The 27,451-nt window shown below is 42.7% G+C and overlaps 2 protein-coding genes across 2 annotated transcripts; both read left to right on the top strand.

Moving 5' to 3' along the window:
• Nucleotides 1-1,939: 1,939 nt before the first annotated feature.
• Nucleotides 1,940-27,036, top strand: galk1 (galactokinase 1). Its single transcript, XM_012915717.4, has 8 exons — nucleotides 1,940-2,220; nucleotides 2,464-2,653; nucleotides 2,779-2,898; nucleotides 3,488-3,623; nucleotides 3,726-3,907; nucleotides 4,479-4,629; nucleotides 4,700-4,862; nucleotides 26,692-27,036. The coding sequence occupies exons 1-8, from the start codon at nucleotides 2,056-2,058 to the stop codon at nucleotides 26,764-26,766; spliced, it is 1,182 nt and encodes a 393-aa protein (XP_012771171.3). The 5' UTR covers nucleotides 1,940-2,055; the 3' UTR covers nucleotides 26,767-27,036.
• On the top strand, nucleotides 4,869-14,934 carry LOC101466717 (BTB/POZ domain-containing protein KCTD21). Its single transcript, XM_004574276.4, has 2 exons — nucleotides 4,869-8,172; nucleotides 10,406-14,934. The coding sequence occupies exons 1-2, from the start codon at nucleotides 7,762-7,764 to the stop codon at nucleotides 10,868-10,870; spliced, it is 876 nt and encodes a 291-aa protein (XP_004574333.1). The 5' UTR covers nucleotides 4,869-7,761; the 3' UTR covers nucleotides 10,871-14,934.
• Nucleotides 27,037-27,451: the final 415 nt, after the last annotated feature.

Here is a 27,451-nt window from a genome sequence, read left to right on the forward strand (position 1 = left end):
AAAAGATTGTATACTGGTGGACAAAGGAATATGATGAAGTGCTGAAATAAAGCTTTTAAAATGTTAAAAAGAAATCAGAATTATCAGAATCCTGCTGAATATAAAAAGTCACAAGCTAATGTAAGAAAAACCATTAAAATGCAACGGGGGACAGTTGGAGGGGCTTTTGTAATTCTGTGGGGAGAGAGACAGAAATTGATAAGGTATGGTCAATGATCAGAAGGATGAATACAATTATAAGAGAATATGGGCACCCAGTATTAAATGATGGGGAAGTTACAGCAGTGAAAAATGAAGATATGATGGCAAAAACCTTTGGTAAAATTCATAACTCAATTAATATTAGGGATAGAGTTTGGAGGTAGGGAAGTTACCACAAAGCTCATGTGGCACATAAACCAGAGAAGGATGATACAAGCCAGGAACCTACAGACCAATTGCTTTAACATCAAACATCTGCAAAATAATGTAGTGTTAATAGTGGGTTAATTATATCAGTATTGGATTATGGGTGTATAGCATATAATTCTGCTGCCGGAGCAAGTCTTTGTGAGTCTGCACAGGTGCATTTAAAACAACCCCAACAGCAGCAGTACAGGTAGACGGGAGAAATGCCACTAGAAATCAGAAGAGAGCGGCTAACACTGAACTACTGGACAAGTCTCTAAGGACATGGTCAGCATCATCCAACAAAAACTGTTTTTCAATCCTGCTGGGAAAAAGAGGAATGAAGAGCTTTGGGTCGACACTGAGTCAGAAAGCACCTGAACTTAACTCATTCACTGCCATTGACGTCTATAGCCGTCAATGGCAGTGAATGAGTCAATGGGTTTAACTCATTCACTGCCAATGGCTGGCAGTGAATGAGTTAATCTGGACAAGATCAGCATTAGTGAAACAGCACCATTACCTACAATACCACCATGGATGCTGTAGTAAATTTCACACTATTGGACAAAAAGAACAAGGATAGGGGTTTTATTTTAAATTCACATACAGCACAGGAATACATTGGTCTGTATTACAAGTATGTCAAAATGTACACAGATGCATCAAGGAAGACCAACCAAAGTGGGACAGCATTTATTGTTCTTGAGTTTTGTTTCAAAGTAAGGAAAAGGATCAGTGATGGATCATCAGTATACACGGGTTTCAATACTGTTGGCTGTCCAGTGGATTGAAGACAGAAGACCATTAAGATCGGTGATATGCTCAGATTCAAGTTAATCATTGGCTAGTTTGCAAGACAGTCACTCGGACAGCAGATCTGGCATTCTGATAGAGATTCAGCAAACACAAAGTCAATATGATGGGGCTTATGGTCACATTCTCAAGGGTACCAGTGCATCGTGGAGTTAAAGGAAAGAAAATAGCAGATAGGACAGCAAAGGAAGCTACAAAGAGAATTTCAGTGGATCTGGTCATCTATGTCAGTCGGACAGAGATTAAGAGTAGAAAATGGAAGAAAGGTGGCAAAAGCAATGGGAGGAAGAGAGGAAAAGGTGATGGTTTTACACAATCCAAAAGAAAACAGGAGAAATGAGAAGCACAGGAAGGAACAGGAGAGAGGCAGATTTGGGCACACTGGTTTGAATAGCACGTTATTTTTAAAAGGAAAACACCATACAAGAAAATGTGACTGCAGTAGAGAAGATAACACCATGGAGCATGTTTTAGTGCACTGCCAGAAATGTGACGAGGAAAGAAGAAAACTGATTTAAAAGCTCGGTTATATGAAAGTGAAACTGGATTTGTTAGATTTACTTTGCAAGAACTCGAAGAGTGAAAGTTATCAGGTCATATTTAGTTTTTTTTAAGACAGACTAATTTGTTTGGAAGGATTTTTTGTAGGTTTTTTTTTTAATATTTCAGGGCACACTCTACACCAGTTAGTGGCGGTAATTTACCATTTTGCTGTTTGACAACCGCCAATAAATGATAAAGAAGAAGAAGAAAAAGCAGAAGGACGCGTCACATGATTGCTCGAGCACTTCGCCTGTCTGTTGACACTGCCAGCTCATCATTTTTGTTGAACCCTTTAAAGAAATCTGCTACATGGCTAGTTGCTTTCCGAGTGTGTCCGAGCTTGTTTCGGAGGCCCGGCGACTGTACGGACAGATGTTCGGTGAGGAGCCTGCTCGAGTGGCGGTGTGCGCGCCTGGAAGAGTGAACCTAATAGGAGAGCACACCGACTACAACCAGGGACTCGTGCTTCCAATGGTATCAGTTCCACACTGCCACTCAATAGAAAGCTTCATCTGTTGAACTGAGTCTTGCATTATCACTTTCATGTCGAAAATAGACAAAGATGTGATTTTAACAAACGGATTTTATGCTAGTAATAGTAAGAATAGTGCAGCAGTGATTTTTCTCTTCTTTTTTAAATAACTTCTGGAAAGAAATTTCTTCTTGACACAAAGACTAAAGACAAAACTAAGCACTTCCTTGTGCATTTGCTGTCAGGCCCTTCCTTTAGTGACTGTGGTGGTGGGTAGTGAAATATCCGGCCAGGATGTTACCGTGGTAACCGCAGCCTTCGACGCTGACGAGCCTCACCGATTGGACTTCTGCCTGTCTCGTGATGGATCTGCACTGTCTCCAGGGTTACCCCGCTGGGCCAACTATGTAAAGGGTGTTATACACCATTACAGGGGTAAACAAGACTGTAAACACATTATACTGTCACAGTGAAGTAGAACAGATATCAAGCAGAATCTCACAATCAAAATTTAAAAAACAAATCCAAAAAGTCTACTTTTTATGTGTCTTGTGTTTTAGCTTCTCCAGTCCCAGGTTTCAGGGCAGTGATAGCCACCAGTGTCCCCCTGGGTGGAGGACTGTCCAGCTCTGCCTCTCTAGAGGTGGCCTTTTACACCTTCCTGCAGCAACTCAAGCCAGGTTAGAGTCATATTAGAGGACATGGCAGTGACTGAATACTTAATTCAAGTATTTCTGCGTTATACTGCTTTCTTATTCTATTCCACTACATTTAGTCCTTGCAGTTATTATACTCTACCATTTATTTTACTTATTGTTTTGATTTCGTTCAGATTTTAGAATAATCTGCCGATATATGATGCTGTATTATTCTTGATAAAGCTACCCAGTAGTATTTAAGTCATTATGCCAAAAGAAGACTTCTCAAGTAGTAAATGCCTTCAGATTCACTTAAGGAATAAGTGATATACAGTCCTGACCTCTCATCACCTCTCTGCTACCTGCTTGTTTCAACACGTGTGTTTGTTTTCAGTCTCACGTGGCACATTTTGATGGGGCCATTGCTGTTCACTCTTTGTTAGAGTGATGGTGGCCTGGCAATAACAGCTTTCATGCTAAAACAAAATGTATTCCAAGATATGGTTAGAGTGTTTGAGCGCTCTTAACGTCTAACCATACTCGTACTGACAGCCGATGCTTATTGATTTCACTAACAGGCCGATGGTGTTGGAGCCGTTTGATCTACTCTTTACTTTTCTTTTTCTCATAGATGATGGAAACCAGGTGTCCAAAGCATTAGCCTGTCAGCAGGCTGAACACACTCATGCTGATGTACCCTGTGGCATTATGGATCAGTTTGTATCTGTTCTTGGCAAGGAGGGCCATGCATTGCTCATTGACTGCAGGTAGTACAAGCATCTAGTGAGTGATGGTCTTTGGTTACACAAGATAGACATTGTTACTATATTTTCATTAAAATTAAAAAGAAAAAAAAATGTGTTTGACAGATCGCTGGAGGCCACCCCTGTTCCTCTGACAGATCCAGGCCTGGTCATTCTCATCACCAACTCCAATGTAAGGCACTCTCTGAGTTGCAGTGAGTATCCCATAAGACGCAGGCAATGTGAGACGGCTGCCTCCATTCTGGGGAAGGACAGTCTGAGGGATGCTACGATGAAGGACCTAGAGGGTGTGGATGTTTTTTTTCCGTCCTGTTGTAATCCATTTTCTCTTACTGTTTTACAGTTCATTGGCAGGTCTTTGAAAGCCTTAAAAACCACAACTTACAGTCCCCACAAACAAGGTCTTAAAGTATTTATCTGAGTCCAGGTTATTTTTATTAATTATATACAGTGTGTAGGAATTCAAATTATTGCAAAAGCCAAATAAATTATTTGCCAATAATGTACTATGAGAGCCGGTAACTGAGAGTTTTAATAATATGAAGTAAAAAAAATTACATGGTTTATTCAACATGCCTAAGGTATCGCCTTCTGCCTGACTCAAATTTTTCACCACTACAGTAATTCATAAATGTTTCACTTATTTTATTACTGCTTTGAACTTTTTAAGCATTTCTATTTTGCTGACCTTTGACTTGTCTTTACTTTTTTTACACACATAACTTTAAGTTTCAACCACTTGTTTGCCATTTGAAAGCACTTATTAGCATTTCAGTACTTTTAGATGACTGTATATATTTTTTTGGTTTTTTAAACTCATCAGTTAAAGCTAACCCTCTTTATTGTTTATCGGTTCAGAGGCCAGGGGAAGGATGGATGATGTTACCTACAGAAGAGCTCGCCATGTAATTGAGGAGATCCAAAGAACTGTCCAAGCTGCTAAGTCTCTAGAAAGAGGAGAATACAAGGAGTTTGGCAAACATATGGTTGAGAGCCACAACAGTCTGAGGTACAGATAGCAAATGAGTTACTGTATAGGTCACTGTCAGGCATGTTGTAACTCGATGTCCCTGTGGCAGAGATCTGTACGAGGTGAGCTGCAGGGAGCTAGATGAGCTGGTGTCTGCAGCCATGGAAGTGGAGGGCGTCTTCGGCAGCCGGATGACAGGAGGAGGATTCGGTGGATGCACTGTGACTTTGCTACTCGCTGAGGCCATTGACAGGACCATACACCACATACAGGTTAACACACACACATGTATAAAGATGTAGCATGTAGTCGTGGTTATCAGGATGACCACGACCAGTAGAATCAAATAACTACATATTCAGTAAAGCTCGTAACCTTAAAACAAACACTTAGGAGACACTGTTATTGGTCAGTGATAAGCTTTTCAGTACAAACTTATCTAATGGCATATATAGATTTAAAAATCCAAGGCTTTTTTTATGCCCCGTGATATACTACACAATATGTGTGTATATTTGAGTTCTGTGTGGATTTAATCAGTCAGGATCAGGAGTGCTTTAATGATCACTTTGAAGAAATATTTGTTGCAAATTAAAAATAAAAACAAACTTACATGTTAGAAATTAAGATGAAATGCAATTAAATAAAATCTGTAGAAAGTACAATTCCAAATATAACAGTTCAGTAAAAGCTAACCTTGTGATGGAGCTAGGTTAGCTGTTTTAAAAGTGTGCTAAGCTAAACGTGACTTGGAGCAACCTGATGGTCATACCTGGTCTGAAGTTTTATTATAGGGGCAAAAGTTTTAAGCCATCATTAAATTTTGTTTGAAAACTTAGAATTAACTGTAGCATTTTTTTAAATATACAAATCCACAGAGAAATCTAGTTAGGGCCACATTAAGAAAAACTAAATTCATAATTTTGAGAATAAAGTTGAAATTTCAAGATTAAAGTCGAACATCTGTTTTGAGAAAAAAGTCAAAATGTGGACGTTACAGCTGTTGTTTCAAGACAAACTGCCACAGTTGCTGCACCATCTGAGTTAGTGAAATCATACTTCAGAATCTATTTTAGTAACAAGGAAAGAAATTTCTCTTTTAGCACATAAACACAGTGTGGTGATAAGTACAAGATGGTGCAGAAAGCTGCATCTGGTCAGACAGAAAAACCACACAAACTTAGAAGAGTGGATTTGTACAAAATGAAATAGCTGGTAATGGACAGATGCAAAGTTATTGATGGTTACAGCCTTGTGCAATATAGAGGATGTATGTTGTGTCACAAGACGGTTGAATTAATTGTTTCACTAAGTCATCTACACAAGACAGTTTGTAGAGGATACAGCAGTGGTAGCAATGTGTGTTGAAACAACAACTGTTATCTGAGCTGGCACTGGGGAGCTAGCCTAACTTGTGGGGACCAAAATCCTGGTCCCCACAAGTTACATTAAAATTTTTTTTACACATTCTCACTTTTTATTATGCAGGCTCTTGCATTTTGCAACATGTTTGCCTTCACAGATATATAAAGAGATAATAAATATTTAAATAGATATCTAAATTTAAACAAATGAGTGGTGGCTCAAGACTTTTGCACAACATATTAAATTATGCCATTCTATGAGGGTTTATGGCTCATCGACATATAGTGTACAGTGGTGTATGAACAGTCCATTACTGGCTACGTTAATGACCACTACAGTATAGGTGTGTGTGTGTGTGTGTGTGTAGTTGTTGGCCCCACAAACACTGCTAATGTATAGGGTGCAGGGTCTGACACAGTCAGCATTTTTGCCATCTCTTCTTCACATACGCTAAATTTTATTAATACACGTAGTAGCTGTTTTCCAGTCTTATGTGCCAGAACACATAAAGTAATCATGCATTCATGCAGTGCTTTTCCTCTCATATGCTGTCTGTAGCATCTGTATTATGTATTTAACCTCTTCATATTTCATAGTGTAGTTTTATCGTTGTAAAATTATCCGCTCTGCTGCCATTACACTTATCTATAGTTGTGACTGAGCAGATACTACCAACACCGCCTCTTTCGTGTGAAAACATCCAAGTGAAACCCTGGGTTAACAAAGTGAGAGCTATGTTTGTGTGACCACGTGTCTTCACTGCAGATATCAGGCTAAGTAAACTTAGATTACAGAAAGATGTTGCTCACAGTACAGGACCCTGTACAATTGTTATAAAGGGGGAAAACTGTCCATGGAAACCAAAATAGTTTGTTTGTGCCAGGCTTTAAACATGCTAATCTTTTCTGGGCATTTTGACGTGAGAGTCTACGGAGACTGACTTGCTTTTGGGATCATCCTCAAGGGGCCATTTTTTTGTTTTGTTTGACACCTGATCGTGCGCTCCAAAGAAGGGAATAATTTATTAGCATTTCCTTTCAGCAATTGTATTTTTCATAGGAACAAAATCAGTTTTTTGCTTTGTTTGTTTTTCGGTAGGTAACTCTATTTTTCTGTTTTTATTCTCTTTTCTGGTAAATCTTAGCATTCCTGACAGTGTATGAGAAGAAAAATGTGTGGGGCATTGTTCATTTGTTAACAGTGGATAAAAACACCTTTCAGTGAGCTATCACTTTAAGAGGACATTACAGACAAATCCCCAGTCCCCTGTGTCTTGCTCAGACATCTCCAGTGTGTGAGAGTCAGAGACAGTGGGTGAGAGCTGAGAATAAAAGCAAGTTTCATTGAGACGGAGCCAAGAGTCCAGTCATTGGCATGCTACTCTGGTTACCCGGTAGGCCTGCTGCTGGTTGACACAATTCAGGATCTTATAAGAGATGCATCAATAAAAGTTTTCGGCCGCAGATTATCATTGGAAATGCCGGCATCTATAAAGATGTCACTTTGACTTTGAAGCAGCAGTGAGAAGAAAAAGAACAGCAGCCTTTTTCCATATTTTGAAACGGCAGTTTTATCTTCAGTTTCTGAATCAGATTTGGCAGATTTTCTTGTATCTCTCCGAACTTGGCTGTATCCAGGACACTACTGTGGCTTGCTGACTGTCAAAGGAATAAAGGCTTTGTGGGGAAACAAAAGAAATACTTGAATCTTCCACAGTCCTCGACATTCCTGAACAGGGCATAATTCTTGTCCTCACAAAAGCAACACTGACTTCACAGGTATAAAAAGCACAGCTTCACCTACAGGATGCTGGATCTCAACTCTTCAGATGACAGCATGAAGAACTCTCTTAAGGACCCTGTGTGCTTGAACGTCGGTGGAGAAGTCTATACAACAACCTTAGACACTTTAACTCGCTGCCGTGACTCGATGCTAGGCACCATGTTCACCGGACAAGTTCCTATGCTTAGGGACAGCTGCGGCAACATTTTCATAGACCGTGACGGTAAAGTGTTTCGCTACATTCTGAATTACCTGCGCTCTGGCTCTTTGGATCTGCCAGATGGCTTCACTGAACTCGCACTGCTCAGGAGAGAGGCAGATTTCTTCCAGATACCCGGTCTGCTGGAGGAGATTCGTCACTATGAGGTATCGGTGCCTCTGGGCCTTAGAGGTGGGCCGCTAGGAGCCATCATGATAGTAAAAGTCGACTCCAAGGTACGTGTGATGAGGTTAGCTAGACTGTTCATCTGCTCATAATAGGTTTGTTTTATTAGGTTAGTCGATCATGTTTACTCTTGACCACTAACTACAAGCCAAACAGTTTGTTTTTAAGTGCAGAAAAATAGAAACAGGACAAAATGGTTTGCAAATTATTTAAAGTCCATAACCTTTGTTTTTCAAAAGTAGTACAAAGATAATAAATATAAAAAATGAGACATTATATTATTTTCTCAATTTGACCTCAGCAAACATGTGTGGACAGTGTCTGCACATTTAATAATGGCTCAAACATCAGTAAAATGCCTTCTTGAAGTTTGCACACCGAAAGAAAAAGTCCTACAAGTGCATATGCAGTAAGGCTAGCCAAAAAAAACCTTGTTACTGCACCTCTTTAGTGAATCCTGACTCAGTCAGAAGTATTTCTGCTTTTTAGGAAATGGTAAAGCAGGCACTGTCCCAAATTATTTGTTAAAATGACCATTTATTTCCTGTAGCCTCCAAATTTGTAATTTTTTCCATAAATGCTAAATGACACAAAAGGCAGTTTCTGGTTGATTGCACTCTATATACAGTACTGTGCAAGTCTTGGGCAACAATTTCTTTATATTTTGCTCGGAAAATATATTACAGCACCACTGGCTGAAATGCAGCCTCAAACTGTGTTAGAACCTCCTGTTTTATTCACTGTTCACTCTTGCCTTCCCTCAAACGTTGTAACAGTTTGAACCAAGAATGTCAGATTTGGCTTGACTTGTTGCCATTGATTTTTTTGAATACAGTTCTTGTGTAATCTGCGCCTTCCTCTCTTGTCCTTTAAGAACCACACCTTGCCAAGCTATGCCAAGTTTCTAGTGAAGAGCTGTGTGGAATTGCCTTGTGGGTAAAAAAACAAAAACAAAAAAAACAATTTTATGCCTTTCGAACTCTGTTATTATCACCATTTATCTGATATTCAACAAAAGAAACTGGTCAGATAGTTTCATGTTGTGTGCGTTTGTTTTGTTTTGTTTTCAACAGGCTGCTCCATTTTTCTAAGTGGCTTAAACACAAAATATATTCCTATAAAAAAAAAAAAAAAAAAAACTTTGAAAGACCTTCAGAAAGATCTGTTTCTGAAGACTTCTTTAAGAAATGAGTCATTGGAAGCAAAATATAAAGAAATGAGGATTGACCGAAGACTTTTGCACAGTAAAGAAAGAAAGAAGGTGCATTTCCCAAACCCCCGAATACCCTCACATATTTACTGCATATAATGATGGACAGTCATAGTATTGGTGAAGTGCATTAAATTAGTTGCAATAACTATTGTGGTAGCAATAGTTATTGCAACTGTACATTTTTTTTTTACGCTACGACTGTACTTTTTTTTTTTTTTACAATTTATGAGAAAATGATGTTGCCTAACATCTTAATTGCATTTTGATTGTTAATTTAGCTCATACAGATATGATGGAGGTGACCCATTTCTTGTAAAGCTCTGGTATCAAATAGTGTTTTAGTGAAGAAGTTAACCTAATAAACAAAACTAGCCAACACCGAAGTTTCAATCATCCAGTTATAGGATAGTGGGTATGATTAGTACTTTCCAAATGTTTATGCCATTAATCAGTGATGATATTGACAGAAGTTTCAATGTGACAGTTGTAGTCAAAGTGAAATCTGTAAACGTTTAAAATTAAAAACAATCTCCTCAGAACTGTGCAGCAGGTCATCACCTACATATGTATGAGCGAGAAAAAAGGAAATACCCTATAAATAATATGAATTAATAAATAGTGTAAGTATGATGACAGGTGTTATTTATGCTTTTGGACAACTGTTATGTTTTAATCTATTTCATAAGTTAGTCAAGAACAGGTGCATAATATCATACCACATTCAAATTGCATAGCAATTTGGTAAATTATGGCTTAACAAAAAATTAACTAATTATTTAATATGAATGAAATATGAGCAGAGAGTACAGTCATGTTGAGGGATAGGCTGTGTTTGGTTCTGTTCTGCTTCTAGTTAGACTCTCTGTTCCTCATTCAGGTGTGCAAAGGTTTTTTTAATCAAATAACTTTTCCCAATAAACCATCACAGCTAGTGTTTTGTGTATATACAAGACATACACAGAGGTTGTGTTTGTGCACCTGTTTGCATGTGTAGCCATGGAACAACCGGTTCTTTGTTTGTGTATACTCTGGGGGATATGTAGTCAGTATGTTCTTCCCTCTTATTTCAGGTCCGTGTTCTCCATTTTAACTTGCGCCATGGGCCTGAAAACTATGAACTCCGCACATGCTCTGTACGAGCGTTCACAGTCGACCTCTTTTGTACCTGGAGGGCATTTCTAGGTTTGCTTTGTGAGCGCTTCTCCTACAGGACACCCCAGGGTCTCAACAGCCCTCACCTATGTCGTCCGAGGCAGAACAGACTGAAACTGGAATGGGTGCCAAAGCCTGATGAACTCCCACAGGAACAGTATGACAAGCAGCAATACAGGGGCCTAACTTTGTCTAGCCCTGAGGTCACGTGGTCGGATGACATGATGAACATGCACTACAGTCACTGTGAAATCACAGACATGCAAGGCTTTTTGGAGGAGCTGTTGAAGATATCACTTGCTGAGGGGTTCAAGGTTGATCTAGTCTCTCCTGACCCTGCAGATATTCTTAACTGCACTTCACTTCGTCTTGTGAAGTCGTGAGCACTGGATGAAAGTGACTAGGAAAACCAGAACATACCAAGATAATAAACTATAGGATAAGATGAGATAGCCTTTACTAGTCCTGGAGTTAAATTTGAAGCAATGAATTCTCTATGACATGGAGTTAGATTTACTGACACATTATGACTAGGAGGTCATTATCTGTGGTTCTTTTGCTATCATAGAGTTTACTAAAAATAATGCAAAATGTGCTTTATTAATAAAATGGTAAATAAAATGTACTTTTTTGTGGAAATTCTGATATTGAGGATACAACTTCAAATTTTAGTTTGGGCTCTGTTTAAAAATGGCAACTGTTTTTAAAAGTAGTGCAGTGTGAGTAGTACTAGAGCACACACCAAGGAATGATAATATTCACTGTTAGTCACTCGGCTAAATGTGTGACATATATTGTGACTCACTTTACAACAGTGTTGGGAAGGTTACTTTTAAAATGTATTCCACTACAGATTACAGAATACATGCCCCCAAATCTAGTTTGTAACGTATTCCGTTAAGTTACTCAATGAGAGTAACGTATTCTGAATGCTTTTAATATATTGTTATGCTTTTTACAACTACATGAATGTACTATTGCTGTGTGATTTAATATTATTACTGAAGGCTACTCGCCACCGAGTTAACATTGTTAGCTGGCATTATCTCAGGTTAGTTCATCAACTGCTTTCAGAACTGCACGATTATTTGCAGCTAGCAGGTTGTTAATGCTATTCATCAATTGTAACAGTCACACAGCGATAGTACATCAAAGATACTGAAGTGGCACATAACCCAGATAGCTACCACACTTAACACAAGGTAGTTGCAGTAGGCTAACGTTCGTTTTTTAAAAAGAACTTCCTTCCAGATGTTTTTTTTAGGTTGGGGGGTGGAGTCTTTTGAGTGCAACTTGGTTGCTGCCAAACAGTTTGCATTGAATTGTCAGATTTCACCCATCCGTTTCCTCTTTAAATATGAAGTGGTGTCAGAATTTCCAAGTAAGAAATGCATTCCTGTTCATGCACTGCTGGCTCTGTTGTGCTGGCTTCGGATCCATTGTGTAACTGATGCCACCAGCATTAATAGGACTCTAATTTCGTGTTTTGTTTGGGTTTCCGGCAATGTGTGGAACTACCAAAATCAGAGAGGGGACAGCATAACATATGAAACAGGAAAAGACCACCTTGTAATCCATTAATTTCAACAAAGTAATTGTATTATAATAATCACCTTGTTACGCCTCCTCGAGGGCAGGAGGGGGTAACACAACAACTCCAGAAACTCGGTACAAGTGTAATAACAAAAGCAAGTTTAATGGCAGCTTTCTCACATAAACAATAACCCAAATTCATACAACAAATGTGGGGGAGAAAGGGACAGTTAGGTTGTTCCCAAAAAGACAAAACCAAAACTTAGCTGAGTTCTTACCCTAGAAAAACAAAAAAGGTCTGTAAAGACTTTTATGGGTTCCACACTTAATCCAAGATAAACCTCAAAATGTTGCAGAGCCAACAGAACGGCAAGAGTTTCTTGTTCGATTGTAGAAGACCTTCTCTGAGGATGAGTGAACTTCTTTGAGAAGTAGCACACAGGGTGATCAAGTCCTACCTACCTACCTACCCCAACCACGCTAGCATCAACCTCCAACTTGAATGGTTGGCTAAAACCTTTTTGGTTAAAGGAATCTGCCAATAACCTTTCAACATATCCAGTTTAGTCATAAATGTGGCAGGTCCAATGTCATCAATGCAATTATCGACGAGAGACAAGGAATACATGTCAGGAACTGTCACAGCATTCACTTGGCGGAAGTCCGTACAGAACCGTGGACTCCCATGAGCTTTAATGTCCAACAAACATGGGGAACTGCAGGGGCTACAACTGGGTATTGCAAGTCCATTTCTAACAAGATACTCTACTTCACAACTTCTCTTTTGATGGGATTGACTCTGTATGCACGCTGTTTAATGGGTGCAGGACTGGTAAGAAAAATGTCATGGGATATCAAACTCGTCTGGGTAGGAACATCCCCAAACATACACCGGAAGGACACAATCAGGTTCTGAATGTCTTCAACCTGATTAAGTGACAGGTGAGACAAATAGTGGGACAAGTCAGACAGAATCTCACTATTACTTAGTCTCGTCCCCTGTGACACATCTTTGCGCAGGACCGCATCTTCCTCACTGCTTTCATTGGCTATATCTGAAGCTACGCATGCTATAGGGGAGCTAGACTTAACCTTGTGCGGAGTGAGGGGATCATCTTCATTCTCTCTATTCTCTCTAGAAAGATAATGTTTCATCATGTTAATGTGGCATACTCTAGTCTTGCGATGACGATCAGGAGTTTGAACAACATAATTGGTCTCACTGAGTTTCCTTTCCACAACGTACGATCCAGAAAACCTTGTTTTCAGAGAAGAGCCCAGAATGGGGAGCAGAACTAGAACCTGATCACCAGGTTTAAACTGACAAGCAACTGCTCTCCGATCATAGTGTTTTTTCATCCTTAGCTGCCTAGCAGTTAAGGTGTCCCTGGCAATAGCGCGAGCTGATTTAAGGCGCTTTCTAATTTTAGACACGTACTCAGGGATGCTCTTTAGTGTTTTAGTTGGAACAACTAGCTGTTCTTTAAGGATGTGCAATGGTCCTCTAACTTCATGTCCAAATTCAAGCTCTGCAGGACTAAAGCCTAGGGACTCTTGCACTGCTTCACGAGAAGCGAACAATAAGAATGGTATACCCTCATCCCAGTTCTTTCCTGTCTCCAGACAGTATTTGCAGAGCATGGACTTTAATATCTGGTGAAGTGCTCCCTGACTTTCAGGATGGTAGGAGCTTGATGTAATGTGCTCTACTCCTAATGCTTTTAATGCCTGAGCAAAGGTTCTAGACTTAAAGTTGGTTCCCTGATCAGTCTGGACTACCTTTGGAAGACCAAACACTGAGAAGAACCCTACCAGAGCTTTACTGATGACAGGAGCGGTGATCCTTCAAAAGGGGCACTGATTCGGGAAACCTAGTAGAAGCACACATCATTGATAGGATGTATTGGTTCCCTGACTTTGATTTTTGTAAAGGTCCTACAACACCTACAACACCACAACACTTGACTGACAGGATGACTCAACAGACAAAGGCAAAATACCCTCTCGAACGATAGACTGCGAACCACCCGTGTCTCTCAGTATTGTTACAGGCTGGTTGTCAACAGTATCACCTGTTAAAGAAACACAACCCTGTGTGATAAAAGGTTTGAAACAAGGATCTATTTCACGTTGAGATGTTTGGGTTCTGGGAGGCGACACATTTTGAATCAAACCCACGCCCTTGGGTTGCGGCGGTGTAGTCTTATTTTTTTTTAGTGCAAGGCAATGAGCAATGACATGACCTTTTTTATGGCAATAGAAGCATTCAGGTACCTCACGGGAAAGTAATGGTTGCTTAGCTCTGGCTTCAGGCTGACCAAGATCAGGCTTTGGTGAGCGTGTGATCAAAACCTTATCTGAACGAGGGGATGATGCAAACACATTTTTATGGGTTAAAATGAACTCATCAGCAGATTCTTAAAATCTTCCAATAGGATTAACTGACGAAGAGCTTCAAAGTCTTTCTTCACTTCACTTGCTGTGCACCACTTGTCAAAAAGAACTGCCTTCTCACGTGCAAACTCTACATATGTTTGACCATTAGACTTCTTGTGATTCCTGAACTTTTGTTGGTAGGCCTCAGGTACAAGTTCATAAGCACGAAAGATGGACTCTTCAGTACATTGTATTTCATGCTATTTTTGATAGAGAGAGATGACACAAGCTCCAGTGCTTTGCCCACTAGCTTGCATTGCAGTAGCACAGCCCACATTTCTTTTGGCCATTCCAGTGCTGTTGCAATCCTTTCAAAGCATTAAAGTTGAGCCTCATAGCTTCCACCTCTAGCTGTTTTAACTTTACCTCCTTCTCAGCTTCAATTTCAAGCTGACGTATCTGAAGTTTGAGGTCGAACTCAGCCTTACGTGCTTGCTCCCTTTATGACATACAGTGGGGCAAAAAAGTATTTAGTCAGCCACCGATTGTGCAAGTTCCCCCATCTAAAATGATGACCGAGGTCAGTAATTTGCACCAGAGGTACACTTCAACTGTGAGAGACAGAATGTCAATAACAAAAATACAACTCAATACTTTGTAACATAACCTTTGTTGGCAATAACAGAGGTCAAACGTTTACTATAGGTCTTTACCAGGTTTGCACACACAGTAGCTGGTATTTTGGCCCATTCCTCCATGCAGATCTTCTCGAGAGCAGTGATGTTTTGGGGCTGTCGCCGAGCAACACGGACTTTCAACTCCCGCCACAGATTTTCTATGGGGTTGAGGTCTGGAGACTGGCTAGGCCACTCCAGGACTTTCAAATACTTCTTACGGAGCCACTCCTTTGTTGCCCGGGCGGTGTGTTTTGGATCATTGTCATGTTGGAAGACCCAGCCTCGTTTCATCTTCAAAGTTCTCACTGATGGAAGGAGGTTTTGGCTCAAAATCTCACGATACATGGCCCCATTCATTCTGTCCTTAACGTGGATCAGTCGTCCCGTCCCCTTGGCAGAAAAACAGCCCCATAGCATGATGTTTCCACCCCCATGCTTCACAGTAGGTATGGTGTTCTTGGGATGCAACTCAGTATTCTTCTTCCTCCAAACACGACGAGTTGAGTTTATACCAAAAAGTTCTACTTTGGTTTCATCTGACCACATGACATTCTCCCAATCCTCTGCTGTATCATCCATGTGCTCTCTGGCAAACTTCAGACGGGCCTGGACATGCACTGGCTTCAGCAGCGGAACACGTCTGGCACTGCAGGATTTGATTCCCTGCCGTTGTAGTGTGTTACTGATGGTGACCTTTGTTACTTTGGTCCCAGCTCTCTGCAGGTCATTCACCAGGTCCCCCCGTGTGGTTCTGGGATCTTTGCTCACCGTTCTCATGATCATTTTGACCCCACGGGATGAGATCTTGCGTGGAGCCCCAGATCGAGGGAGATTATCAGTGGTCTTGTATGTCTTCCATTTTCTGATGATTGCTCCCACAGTTGATTTTTTCACACCAAGCTGCTTGCCTATTGTAGATTCACTCTTCCCAGTCTGGTGCAGGTCTACAATACTTTTCCTGGTGTCCTTTGAAAGCTCTTTGGTCTTGGCCATGGCGGAGTTTGGAGTCTGACTGTTTGAGGCTGTGGACAGGTGTCTTTTATACAGATGATGAGTTCAAACAGGTGCCATTCATACAGGTAACGAGTGGGGGACAGAAAAGCTTCTTACAGAAGACGTTACAGGTCTGTGAGAGCCAGAGATTTTCCTTGTTTGAGGTGACCAAATACTTATTTTCCACCCTAATTTACGAATAAATTCTTTACAAATCCTACCATGTGAATTCATGGATTTTTTTTTTCACATTCTGTCTCTCACAGTTGAAGTGTACCTCTGGTGCAAATTACTGACCTCTGTCATCATTTTAAGTGGGGGAACTTGCACAATCGGTGGCTGACTAAATACTTTTTTGCCCCACTGTAAGTCAAACTTCTAAGAACTCGGCGCACAAATGAAATCTTGTAAGTCAAAATCCATAATTAAATACAAGGCAGTAACATTGTACCAAACGCCAGAGTTGTCTACAGCTCCGGAAAATAGATCCCGGACGAGCCCCCACTTGTGTTATGCCTCCTCGAGGGCAGGAGGGGGTAACACAACAACTCCAGAAATAACAAAAACAAACTTTAAACAGTAACTGTAATGGAATACAGTTACTTATATTATGTATTTTAAATACGGAACGCCGGTACAGATTATCAGTTACTCCCCAACACTGCTTTACAAGTATTCATGGTTTATCTCCACAGCCTAAATGCAGCCATGGAACACATGTTTAAATAATAATTGAACATTTCATAAGAGTACTCTTTAATTTTTTGCCAAAAAAGGTTTTGAGATTGATGTGTCTGTCCTATGGATGTTTCATTAGAAATGTTATTTCTTTGGGGATCAGGACTGTCCAGCATTCGGTTAGCCATCTCTCATCGACTAGCAGCTGGTTCATTTGTGTTGACAGACATTCATGGACTGTGCAGTGAGCTTCTTTAGCCAATAGGCGTGAACCATGTCGAGGCCTGGTGCTGTCCAGCTCTTTATACTGGAGACACTTTTTTGGGTGTCTGCCACTGTGATGGTTACTGGACCCTGTTCAGGGAGTTGCTGTGGTGTGCTCTTAGATCCACTAGCCACTGAGCATTGCTGTTATGGGTTGGGTTCTCCCATCTATTCTTCCAGTATTGCTCTGTCTCCAACCTTTGTGGTGCTGTTCTTATATTGTTCCCCTGCCACTGAGAGTACACCTTGGACGGTTCTGTATAGTTTATTCTCCTGCCTTCGAACTCTCTGGTGTACCTCTTCAAGTGGCTGGCCAAAGCTGTGAGTCTACCTTCTATTGTACTTCTTGCACCTTTCTGCAGCTCCGATAGTTGGCTAACCTCCCTTCGTGCTACCTTGATCTTGGCCTTCTCCATGGAGGGTACTGCTCTTTGCTGTTGTTCATCTTGTAGCCAAGCATCTCACTAATCACTGCTGCTTTAGTGTAGATCAGCTGGTAATGGTCACGGTAGGTATTGTCTGTAGTGCTACATTCACATCAGCTGGTAGATCCTCTCTCGTAGTATCTTGGTAACCGGCTGTGGTCAGTACCTCTCGCAGTCAATGATCCTTCTTCCATTGGTACCCAATCTTGGGTGGGCGATATAATTTTTCCCCTTACCTGTCGTTCTGGCTCCCCCTTGCCATAACATTTGTGTTGTACCTCGTGATTGACGAGGTACAACACCGTGAGAGCAGTTCCTTTTTCCAAACAGTTGGAACACTGAGCTTCTAGTTGTTTTGCTGTCAATCTGGATGGTTTGGTTTAATATGTGGGGGTCTAGCCTAGGAACCCTTACTGGATAAAGACCCCCCAGGTGGGAATCAAACTTGCGACTCCTGTTCCAAAGGCGTGTAGGCCTACAAAGGCATGTAGTCCTACCACTATGCTATCTAGCTGCATATATTATATATGTTTTAGATTTTATCTCTTCCAAACATTTACAGGCCAATATCAAAATTAACATTTGTATCAAAGATCTTAATTCAATTCATCCATCCATCCATCCATCTTCATCCGCTTTATCCGGGGCCGGGTCGCGGGGGCAGCAGCCTAAGCAAAGAGGCCCAGACCTCCCTCTCCCCAGCCACCTCCTCCAGCTTATCCGGGGGAATACCAAGGCGTTCCCAGGCCAGCCGAGAGATATAATCTCTCCAGCGTGTCCTGGGTCTGCCCCGGGGCCTCCTCCCGGTGGGACATGCCTGGAACACCTCACCCAGGAGGCGCCCAGGGGGCATCCTTGTCAGATGCCTGAACCACCTCAGCTGGCTCCTTTCGATGTGGAGCAGCAGCTGCTCTACTCTGAGCCCCTCCCGGATGGCCGAACTTCTCACCCTATCTCTAAGGGAGAGGCCAGCCACCCTTCGGAGGAAGCTCATTTCTGCCGCTTGCATCCGCGATCTCGTTCTTTCGGTCACTACCCACAGCTCGTGGCCATAGGTGAGGGTAGGGACGTAGATCGACCGGTAAATTGAGAGCTTCGCTTTTACACTCAGCTCCCTCTTCACCACGACGGACCGGTGCAGCGTCCGCATTACTGCAGCTGCAGCCCCAATCCGTCTGTCGATCTCCGGCTCCCTTCTCCCATCACTCGCGAACAAGACCCCGAGATACTTGAACTCCTCCACTTGGGGCAGGAACTCATCCCCGACCCGGAGTGGGCACTCCACCCTTTTCCGGCTGAGAACCATGGCCTCAGATTTGGAGGTGCTGATCCTCATTCCCGCTGCTTCACACTCGGCTGCGAACCGTTCCAGTGCGAGCTGGAGGCCCTCACCCGATGAAGCCAACAGAACCACATCATCTGCAAAACTCAGAGATGAGATTCTGAGGCCACCAAAGCGAAAGCCCTCCGCCACTTGGCTGCGCCTAGAAATTCTGTCCATAAAAATTATGAACAGAACCGGAGACAAAGGGCAGCCCTGGCGGAGCCCATCACCCACCGGGAACGAGTCCGACTTATTGCCGGCAATGCGAACCAAGCTCTTGCAACGGTTGTATTGGGATCGAATGGCCCGTAGCAATGGGCCAGACACCCCATATTCCCGCAACACCTCCCACAGGACACCCCGAGGGACACGGTCGAATGCCTTCTCCAAGTCCACAAAACACATGTAGACTGGTTGGGCAAACTCCCATGCACCCTCAAGTATCCTGGAGAGGATAAAGAGCTGGTCCAGTGTTCCGCGACCAGGACGAAAACCGCATTGTTCCTCCTGTATCCGAGGTTCGACTAACGGACGAACTCTCCTTTCCAGCACCCTGGCATAGACTTTCCCAGGGAGGCTGAGGAGTGTGATCCCCCTGTAGTTGGAACACACCCTCCGGTCCCCCTTCTTAAAGATGGGGACCACCACCCCGGTCTGCCAGTCCACAGGTACTGCCCCTGATCTCCACGCAACATTGCAGAGGCGTGTCAACCAGGACAGCCCTACAACGTCCAGAGCCTTCAGGAACTCGGGGCGGACCTCATCAACACCAGGGGCTCTGCCACCAAGGAGTTGTTTAACTGCCTCAGTGACCTCGCCCCCGGAAATTGGCGGGTCATTCCCCTCATCCCCAGACTCTGCTTCCTCCTCAGAAGACGTGTCAGTGGGATTAAGGAGGTCCTCGAAGTATTCCTTCCACCGCCTGACAATTTTCTCAGTCGACGTCAGCAGCGCTCCGCCAGCACTATACACAGTGCAGGTAGAGCACCGCTTTCCCCTCCTGAGACGTCTGACGGTTTGCCAGAATCTCTTCGAGGCAGTCCGAAAGTCTTTTTCCATGGCCTCTCCGAACTCCTCCCACACCCGAGTTTTTGCTTCAGCCACTGCCCGAGCCGCATTCCGCTTGGCCTGTCGATACCTGTCGGCTGCCTCCGGAGTCCCACAGGCTAACCAAGCCCGATAGGACTCCTTCTTCAGCCTGGTGGCTCCCTTCACCTCTGGTGTCCACCATTTGGTTCGGGGATTACCACCACGGCAGGCACCAACCACCTTGCGGCCGCAGCTCAATGCAGCAGCTTCGGCAATGGAGACGCTGAACATGGTCCATTCGGACTCAATGTCCCCAGTCTCCCTCGGAATGCTGTTGAAGCTCTGCTGGAGGTGTGCGTTGAAGATCTCGCGGACTGGGGCCTCTGCTAGACATTCCCAGCACACCCTCACTACGCGTTTAGGTGCACCAGGTCTGTCCAGCGTCCTCCCCCGCCACCTGATCCAACTCACCACCAGGTGGTGATCAGTTGACAGCTCAGCCCCTCTCTTTACCCGAGTGTCCAGAACATATGGTCGCAGGTCTGCGGATACGATTACAAAATCGATCATCGACCTACGGCCTAGAGCGTCCTGGTGCCACGTGCACTTATGGACACTCTTATGTTCGAACAGGGTGTTCGTTATGGCCAAACTGTGATTAGCACAGAAGTCCAATAACAAAGCACCGCTCGGGTTCAGATCAGGGAGGCCGTTCCTCCCAATCACGCCCCTCCAGGTCTCGCTGTCGTTACCCACGTGAGCATTGAAGTCTCCCAGTAGGACAACAGAGTCTCCAGGTGGAGCACCCTCCAGCACCCCCCCCCCCCCCCCCCCCCCCCCCCCCCAGGGACTCTAAGAAGGCTGGGTACTCTGAACTGCCACTCGGCGCATAAGCGCAGATGACAGTCAGGACCCGTTCCCCGACCCTAAGGCGCAGGGAACAAACCCTCTCGTCCACCGGGAAAAACCCCAACGTACCGGCAGCAAGCCGAGGGGATATTAGAATACCCACCCCAGCCCGCCGCCTCTCACCAGGGGCAACTCCAGACTGAGTCAGAGTCCAGCCCCTCTCCAGGAGACTGGTTCCAGAGCCCAAGCCATGCGTAGAGGTGAGCCCGACTATATCTAGCCGGTACCTCTCAACCTCACGCACTAACTCAGGCTCCTTCCCCACCAGAGAGGTGACATTCCATGTCCCTATTGCCAGTCTTGGCAGCCAGGGGTCAGTCCGCCAGGGCCTCCACTCCTGGCCGCCACCCGGCACACAATGCACCCGACCCCTATGGCGCCTCCTGCGGGTGGTGGGCCTGCGGGAGGATGGGCCCATGTCTCCTCTTCGGGCTGTGCCCGGCCGGGCCCCATGGACTAAGGCCCGGCCACCAGACGCTCGCCCTCGGGCACCCTCCCCGGGCCTGGCTCCAGGGCGGGGCCCCGGTAACCCTATCCCGGGCAGGGTAAACTGTTCCCTCGCTGTCCTTTTCATAAGGGTCTTCAATTCAATTCAATTTTATTTATATAGCGCCAAATCACAACAAAAGTCGCCTCAAGGCGCTTCATAGATACAGAGAAAAACCCAACAATCATATGACCCCCTATGAGCAAGCACTTTGGCGACAGTGGGAAGGAAAAACTCCCTTTTAACAGGAAGAAACCTCTGGCAGAACCAGGCTCAGGGAGGGGCGGCCATCTGCTGCGACCGGTTGGGGTGAGAGAAGGAAGACAGGATAAAGACATGCTGTGGAAGAGAGACAGAGGTTAATAACAGATATGATTCAATGCAGAGAGGTCTGTTAACACATAGTGAGTGAGAAAGGTGACTGGAAAGGAAAAACTCAATGCATCATGGGAATCCCCCGGCAGCCTACATCTATTGCAGCATAACTAAGAGAGGATTCAGGGTCACCTGGTCCAGCCCTAACTATATGCTTTAGCAAAAAGGAAAGTTTGAAGCCTAATCTTGAAAGTAGAGATAGTGTCTGTCTCCTGAATCCAAACTGGAAGCTGGTTCCACAGAAGAGGGGCCTGAAAACTGAAGGCTCTGCCTCCCATTCTACTTTTAAATACTCTAGGAACAACAAGTAGGCCAGGGGTCAGCAACCTTTAAGACCCAAAGAGCCATTTGGACCCGGTTTCCACGCGAAAGAAAACACTGGGAGCCGCAAATACTTTGTGACATCTAAAATGAAGATAACACTGTATATACTGGGTTTTTTTTTACCTTTATGCTTTACCTCTATGCCTAATATAACAAAAGGAAAGACACCCAGCTGAACTAGAATGATCCATGTAGCAAACAAAATCTGTTGTGAGCCGCTACCCTTATATCGCCTTTGGGCTTTTGGAGCCTTGACCTGACTTTTAAAAAATAATTGGGGAAATAAGCACTATGCTGCTAAAAAATGAAAAATAGATATTTGCAAAATTCTGCCTAAATATGTATTTTACCTGGTTAATGTGTGTGGCGGGGCGTGGCCTGCAGTGCTGCTGCAGGGGAGGCGGACACACCTGAGCGGCACCCGCAATCACGCCTCGCTGCCTTAACGTCTGTGCCATCTATGCTGTTGTGTTGTTGGTGGTGTGTGTCGGGCTGCGAGCTGAAAAGCTACAGCCGGCTGTATGCGTACAGCAACCGTGTGTGAAAAGTGGTCAATAAAGAGATGCTGAAAAGCATGTTCATGGAAACATTGTCGGGTCTGCCGTGATATGTTTACAATGGGACTTCTGCTCCCGAACCTTTGTGCACAGCGTCTGCAAATCGGGGCTGTACAAAGTCACTTTCAGCTTTACGCAGGCAGCTTAACAGCTGTCATCTGTGAGGCGTGAGCGGTGTTTGTTTTTGGCGGGTATACCGGCTTCCACGAGTGTGACACTTATTTTGAGCGATGAAAAAATAATAGTAGAATTTAATTTAATTTTTATATTTCAATATCACAATAATCTTCCAATTTAAAACTAAAAGTTAAAAAAGAACTAACATAAATGAAATACACTTCAGCTAAATACTTCTAATTTATTTTCCCAAACCACGTGGAGCCGCAGTATGAGGACTAGAGCCGCAGGTTGCCGACCCGTCTTAGACAAAACAATAGCCGAATAACTTAACTACTTTTTGTAGAAAAATAATGTTCTGGACATTTTCCAGTCTGATTTCAACAAATCGCACTCCACTGAAACCACTTTACTTAAAGTGTATAGTGATGTTTTGATGGCAGCAGACTCTGGAGAGTACACAGTTCTGTTTATATTGGATCTCACCTCTGCTTTTGATACTGTTGATCACAGTATCATGATAAATAGGCTTAAGGACTTGGGATTACTGGTGTTGTTTTAAAATGGTTCATGTCGTATCTATCTGAGAGATCTTTTAGTGTCTGTATGAATCAAGTTTTGTCTGAAATATCAGCTCTGCCTTATGGGGACCTCAGCAATCTGTTTTGGGTCTGATTCTCTATTTGCTTAATATACTCCCTCAAGGCCAAATTGTCAAATGTTATTTCTGTTCATCTCTACGCTGGTGACATTCAGTTATACTGTTCTTTCAAAGCTTCTGAGTTTTATAAATTGTCTTGTTTAAATAATTGTCTGTCAGAAATCAAACAATGGCTAAACAACTACCTTCTGTTACAGTGGCTTGCAAAAGTATTCGGCCTCCTTGAACTTTCCCACATTTTGTCACATTACAGCCACAAACATGAATCAGTTTTATTGGAATTCCACGTGAAAGACCAACACAAAGTGGTGCACATGTGAGAGGTGGAACGAAAATCATACATGATTCCAAACATTTTTTACAAATAAATAACTGCAAAGTGGGGTGTGTGTAATTATTCAGCCCCCTTTGGTCTGAGTGCAGTCAGTCGCCCATAGACATTGCCTGATGAGTGCTAATGACTAAATAGAGTGCACCTGTGTGTAATCTAATGTCAGTACAAATACAGCTGCTGTGTGACGACCTCAGAGGTTGTCTAAGGCTACGTCCACACGTACACGGGTATTTTTGAAAACGGAAATTTTCCGTTTTAAAAAATAATCCCGTCCACATGTAAACGCAGAAATGAAGGAAAATGCTGCTAGGAACATGCCAAAGCAACAGGTGGCGATATATTCCTTACCGTGTAGAAATGTTGGCCAATCAGAAGTCTAGAAGCCTCGGTGGGAAATAGTAAACAAGGATGGGGCATAGAAGCAGAACCGAGTCGTATGTGTGGAGGGACAGTAACTGTGTGTATGTGTAAGCATTTAAACACTGCAGAGAGAACAATTAACAGTAACAGTATTGTAGAAATTCATTTCACCGAAACAATAACGTGGCGCACAGTGTGACATCAAAAAAGGCGCACACCTTTGACGCTGCGTTTTCTGCGTTTTCTCCGTTCTTCTCGTCCACATGTAAATGCAAAAACTGAGTTTTCAAAAATATCCACCCTGGCCCGAGTTTTTAAAAATCTCCGTTTTCAGTCACCGAAAACGCCGTTTAGGTGTGGACGAAAGGTGCAAACGCATAGACAAATCTGCGTTTTCAAAAATACCCGGGTACGTACTAAGAGAATACTGGGAGCAACAACACCATGAAGTCCAAAGAACACACCAGACAGGTCAGGGATAAAGTTATTGAGAAATTTAAAGCAGGCTTAGGCTACAAAAAGGTTTCCCAAGCCTTGAACATCCCACGGAGCACTGTTTAAGCCATCATTCAGAAATGGAAGGAGTATGGCACAACTGTAAACCTACCAAGACAAGGCCGTCCACCTAAACTCACAGGCCCAACAAGGAGGGCGCTGATCAGAAATGCAGCCAAGAGGCCCATGGTGACTCTGGACGAGCTGCAGAGATCTACAGCTCAGGTGGGGGAATCTGTCCATAGGACAACTATTAGTCGTGCACTGCACAAAGTTGGCCTTTATGGAAGAGTGGCAAGAAGAAAGCCATTGTTAACAGAAAACCATAAGAAGTCCCGTTTGCAGTTTGCCACAAGCCATGTGGGGGACACAGCAAACATGTGGAAGAAGCTGCTCTGGTCAGATGAGACCAAAATGCAAAACGCTATGTGTGGCGGAAAACTAACACTGCACATCACTCTGAACACACCATCCCCACTGTCAGATATGGTGGTGGCAGCATCTGGGGGGGCTTCTCTTCAGCAGGGACAGGGAAGCTGGTCAGAGTTGATGGGAAGATGGATGGAGCCGAATACAGGGCAGTCTTGGAAGAAAGATTGCAAAAGTCTGCAAAAGACTTGAGACTGGGGCGGAGGTTCACCTTCCAGCAGGACAACGACCCTGAACATAAAGCCAGGGCAACAATGGAATGGTTTAAAACAAAACATATCCATGTGTTAGAATGGCCCAGTCAAAGTCCAGATCTAAATCCAATCCAGAATCTGTGGCAAGATCTGAAAACTGCTGTTCACAAACGCTGTCCATCTAATCTGACTGAGCTGGAGCTGTTTTGCAAAGAAGAATGGGCAAAGATTTCAGTGTCTAGATGTGCAAAGCTGGTAGAGACAGACCCTAAAAGACTGGCAGCTGGAACTGCAGCAAAAGGTGGTTCTACAAAGTATTGACTCAGGGGCTGAATAATTACGCACACCCCACTTTGCAGTTATTTATTTGTTAAAAAAATGTTTGGAATCATGAATGATTTTTGTTCCACTTCTCACGTGTGCACCACTTTGTGTTGGTCTTTCACCTGGAATTCCAATAAAATTGATTCATGTTTGTGGCTGTAATGTGAGAAAATGTGGAAAAGTTCAAGGGGCCGAATACTTTTGCAAGCCACTGTAAATACAGATAAAACAGGAACTTTGATTATTGCTCCTGACAATATGATTTCAGAAATTAAGCAGCATATCAGTTTTTGTTCAATCATGTCTCAGAAATTTTGGCATTATATTTGACAGTTAAATGTCACTTGAGAATCACTACAAACAACTGGTTCAGAACTGTTTTATGATCTAAGAAACATTTCCAAACTCAGACTACTGGTGTCAAAGGCGGAACTTGACATGATTATTCATGCTTTTATCTCTTCTCGTTTGGATTACTATAACGGACTTTTGACTTGTTTCAATAAATCAGTTTTGGATCGCCTTCAACTGTTCAGAATGCTCAGGCAGGACTTTTAACTGGCACTAGCAAGATATCGCACATTATTGCAGTTTTGACTTCTCTTCATTGGTTGCTGTTAAATTTTAGGTTTCATTTTAAAATTTTTGTTTTAGATTTTAGGGCTCTACATGATGAAGCCCCCCAATATATCTCTGACCTGTTGAAACCTCATGCTTCTTCCCAAGTACGTAGGTCTTGGGGTCGGAGGTTGCTGTTGGTCCCACGTACTGGTTCAAAACACATGGGGCTTTTCGGGCAGTGGCACCGAGGCCGTGGAATTCTCTTCCACTGTCTGTACACTGTGCAGCTTCTATTGACTCTTTTAAAAAGCAGCTGAAGATATTTCTATAGAGAAGAGCTTTAAATTAATTTGTTGATTTATCTTTTTCAATTCATTGTTTTATTGGTTTTATTGTTAGCAATTTGTGATTTTTATCTATGAAAAGTGCTATATAGATACATTTTACTTACTTAAAATATTAACTAATTAAAATGTTTTATGTAAGTAGTAAAATGGTAGGAGGTACAATAGTTTAATCCAGAGTAATGATGACAGGTGTGTAGCTGAAACACAAAATCTGGCTGTTTCCACTTGACCACCCCGCGAACTTTCATGGGGTGAACTTTAGTTTTTACTTACTACTGTCAGCGAAAGTGATTTTTAAAAGTGCTTCTCACACACTTCTTATTAATGTTCTCAGATAAGGTTGCAAAAAATATGTATAATTGTTGTTTTATGTAGTTTTACCCACTGTGCATACTGTGTCTCTGTGTGTGTTTCTCCTTTTTCCTCTACAGGAGAAATACAGTGGGACTGCGACTTTCTATGTCACAACTCCTGCACAGGGCACGCAAGTTCTCACTTTGACCTGACCTTTGTCAACACCTCTGCATTCCTTTAATTTGATTTTCTTTCTTTAATTTCATTAAGTGGTGTACTGCAATACACACTAATGTTGATTGAAAAGAGTTGGGCAAGTGCCTTTATTGTTGAAACATGTTTATAAAAAAAACTTTGCTTAAGATGACTTGTAGCAACTGCTTAATATTTTTGATATGGAAATCCAGCTGGGTTTATTTACGATTTATGATTTTATATTGATCCCACATCTCTATTAATAAACCATGTTTCTAAAATGTGAATGTTTTCAGAACTTTTTTTTGTTTTAACTTGTTTTTTCATTTTAATTCTATATTGAAATGTGTCAGCTAATATTAGCACACAGATAAATTTCACTTAAATGTGAAGGTCGTTTCAGTAAACTTTGATTTTATGGGGTCAATATATGACCACTGACTGCTGAAGTTAATTTAGACAAACAGGAAAATTATTGTTCAATTATTTTATTAATTACTATTTATTTTAAGAAAAAAAGCTTCATGACATCTAACCAAGTCAAGATATCATCAAATCTTACATCAAGAGATGCCTTTATGAATAGAAATTACATCAAGGTGCAAACCACTAGTTAGAACAATTAACAACAAGAAGGTGAGAGTAGTCTGCACACAAAAAGAAGAAAAGGAATTAGCCCCACTAGAAGTCATTAGTATTACT

The sequence above is a fragment of the Maylandia zebra genome, linkage group LG8 (assembly GCF_041146795.1).
Source record: "Maylandia zebra isolate NMK-2024a linkage group LG8, Mzebra_GT3a, whole genome shotgun sequence".
NCBI lineage: Eukaryota > Metazoa > Chordata > Actinopteri > Cichliformes > Cichlidae > Maylandia > Maylandia zebra.

Coding starts and splice junctions, on each gene's coding strand:
- galk1 (XM_012915717.4), top strand. CDS start 2,056: ATGGCTAGTTGCTTTCCGAGTGTGTCCGAGCTTGTTTCGGAGGCCCGG. Junction 3,624..3,725: donor GCATTGCTCATTGACTGCAG/GTAGTACAAGCA, acceptor TGTGTTTGACAG/ATCGCTGGAGGCCACCCCTG. Junction 4,630..4,699: donor GAGAGCCACAACAGTCTGAG/GTACAGATAGCA, acceptor TCCCTGTGGCAG/AGATCTGTACGAGGTGAGCT.
- LOC101466717 (XM_004574276.4), top strand. CDS start 7,762: ATGCTGGATCTCAACTCTTCAGATGACAGCATGAAGAACTCTCTTAAG. Junction 8,173..10,405: donor TAGTAAAAGTCGACTCCAAG/GTACGTGTGATG, acceptor CTCTTATTTCAG/GTCCGTGTTCTCCATTTTAA.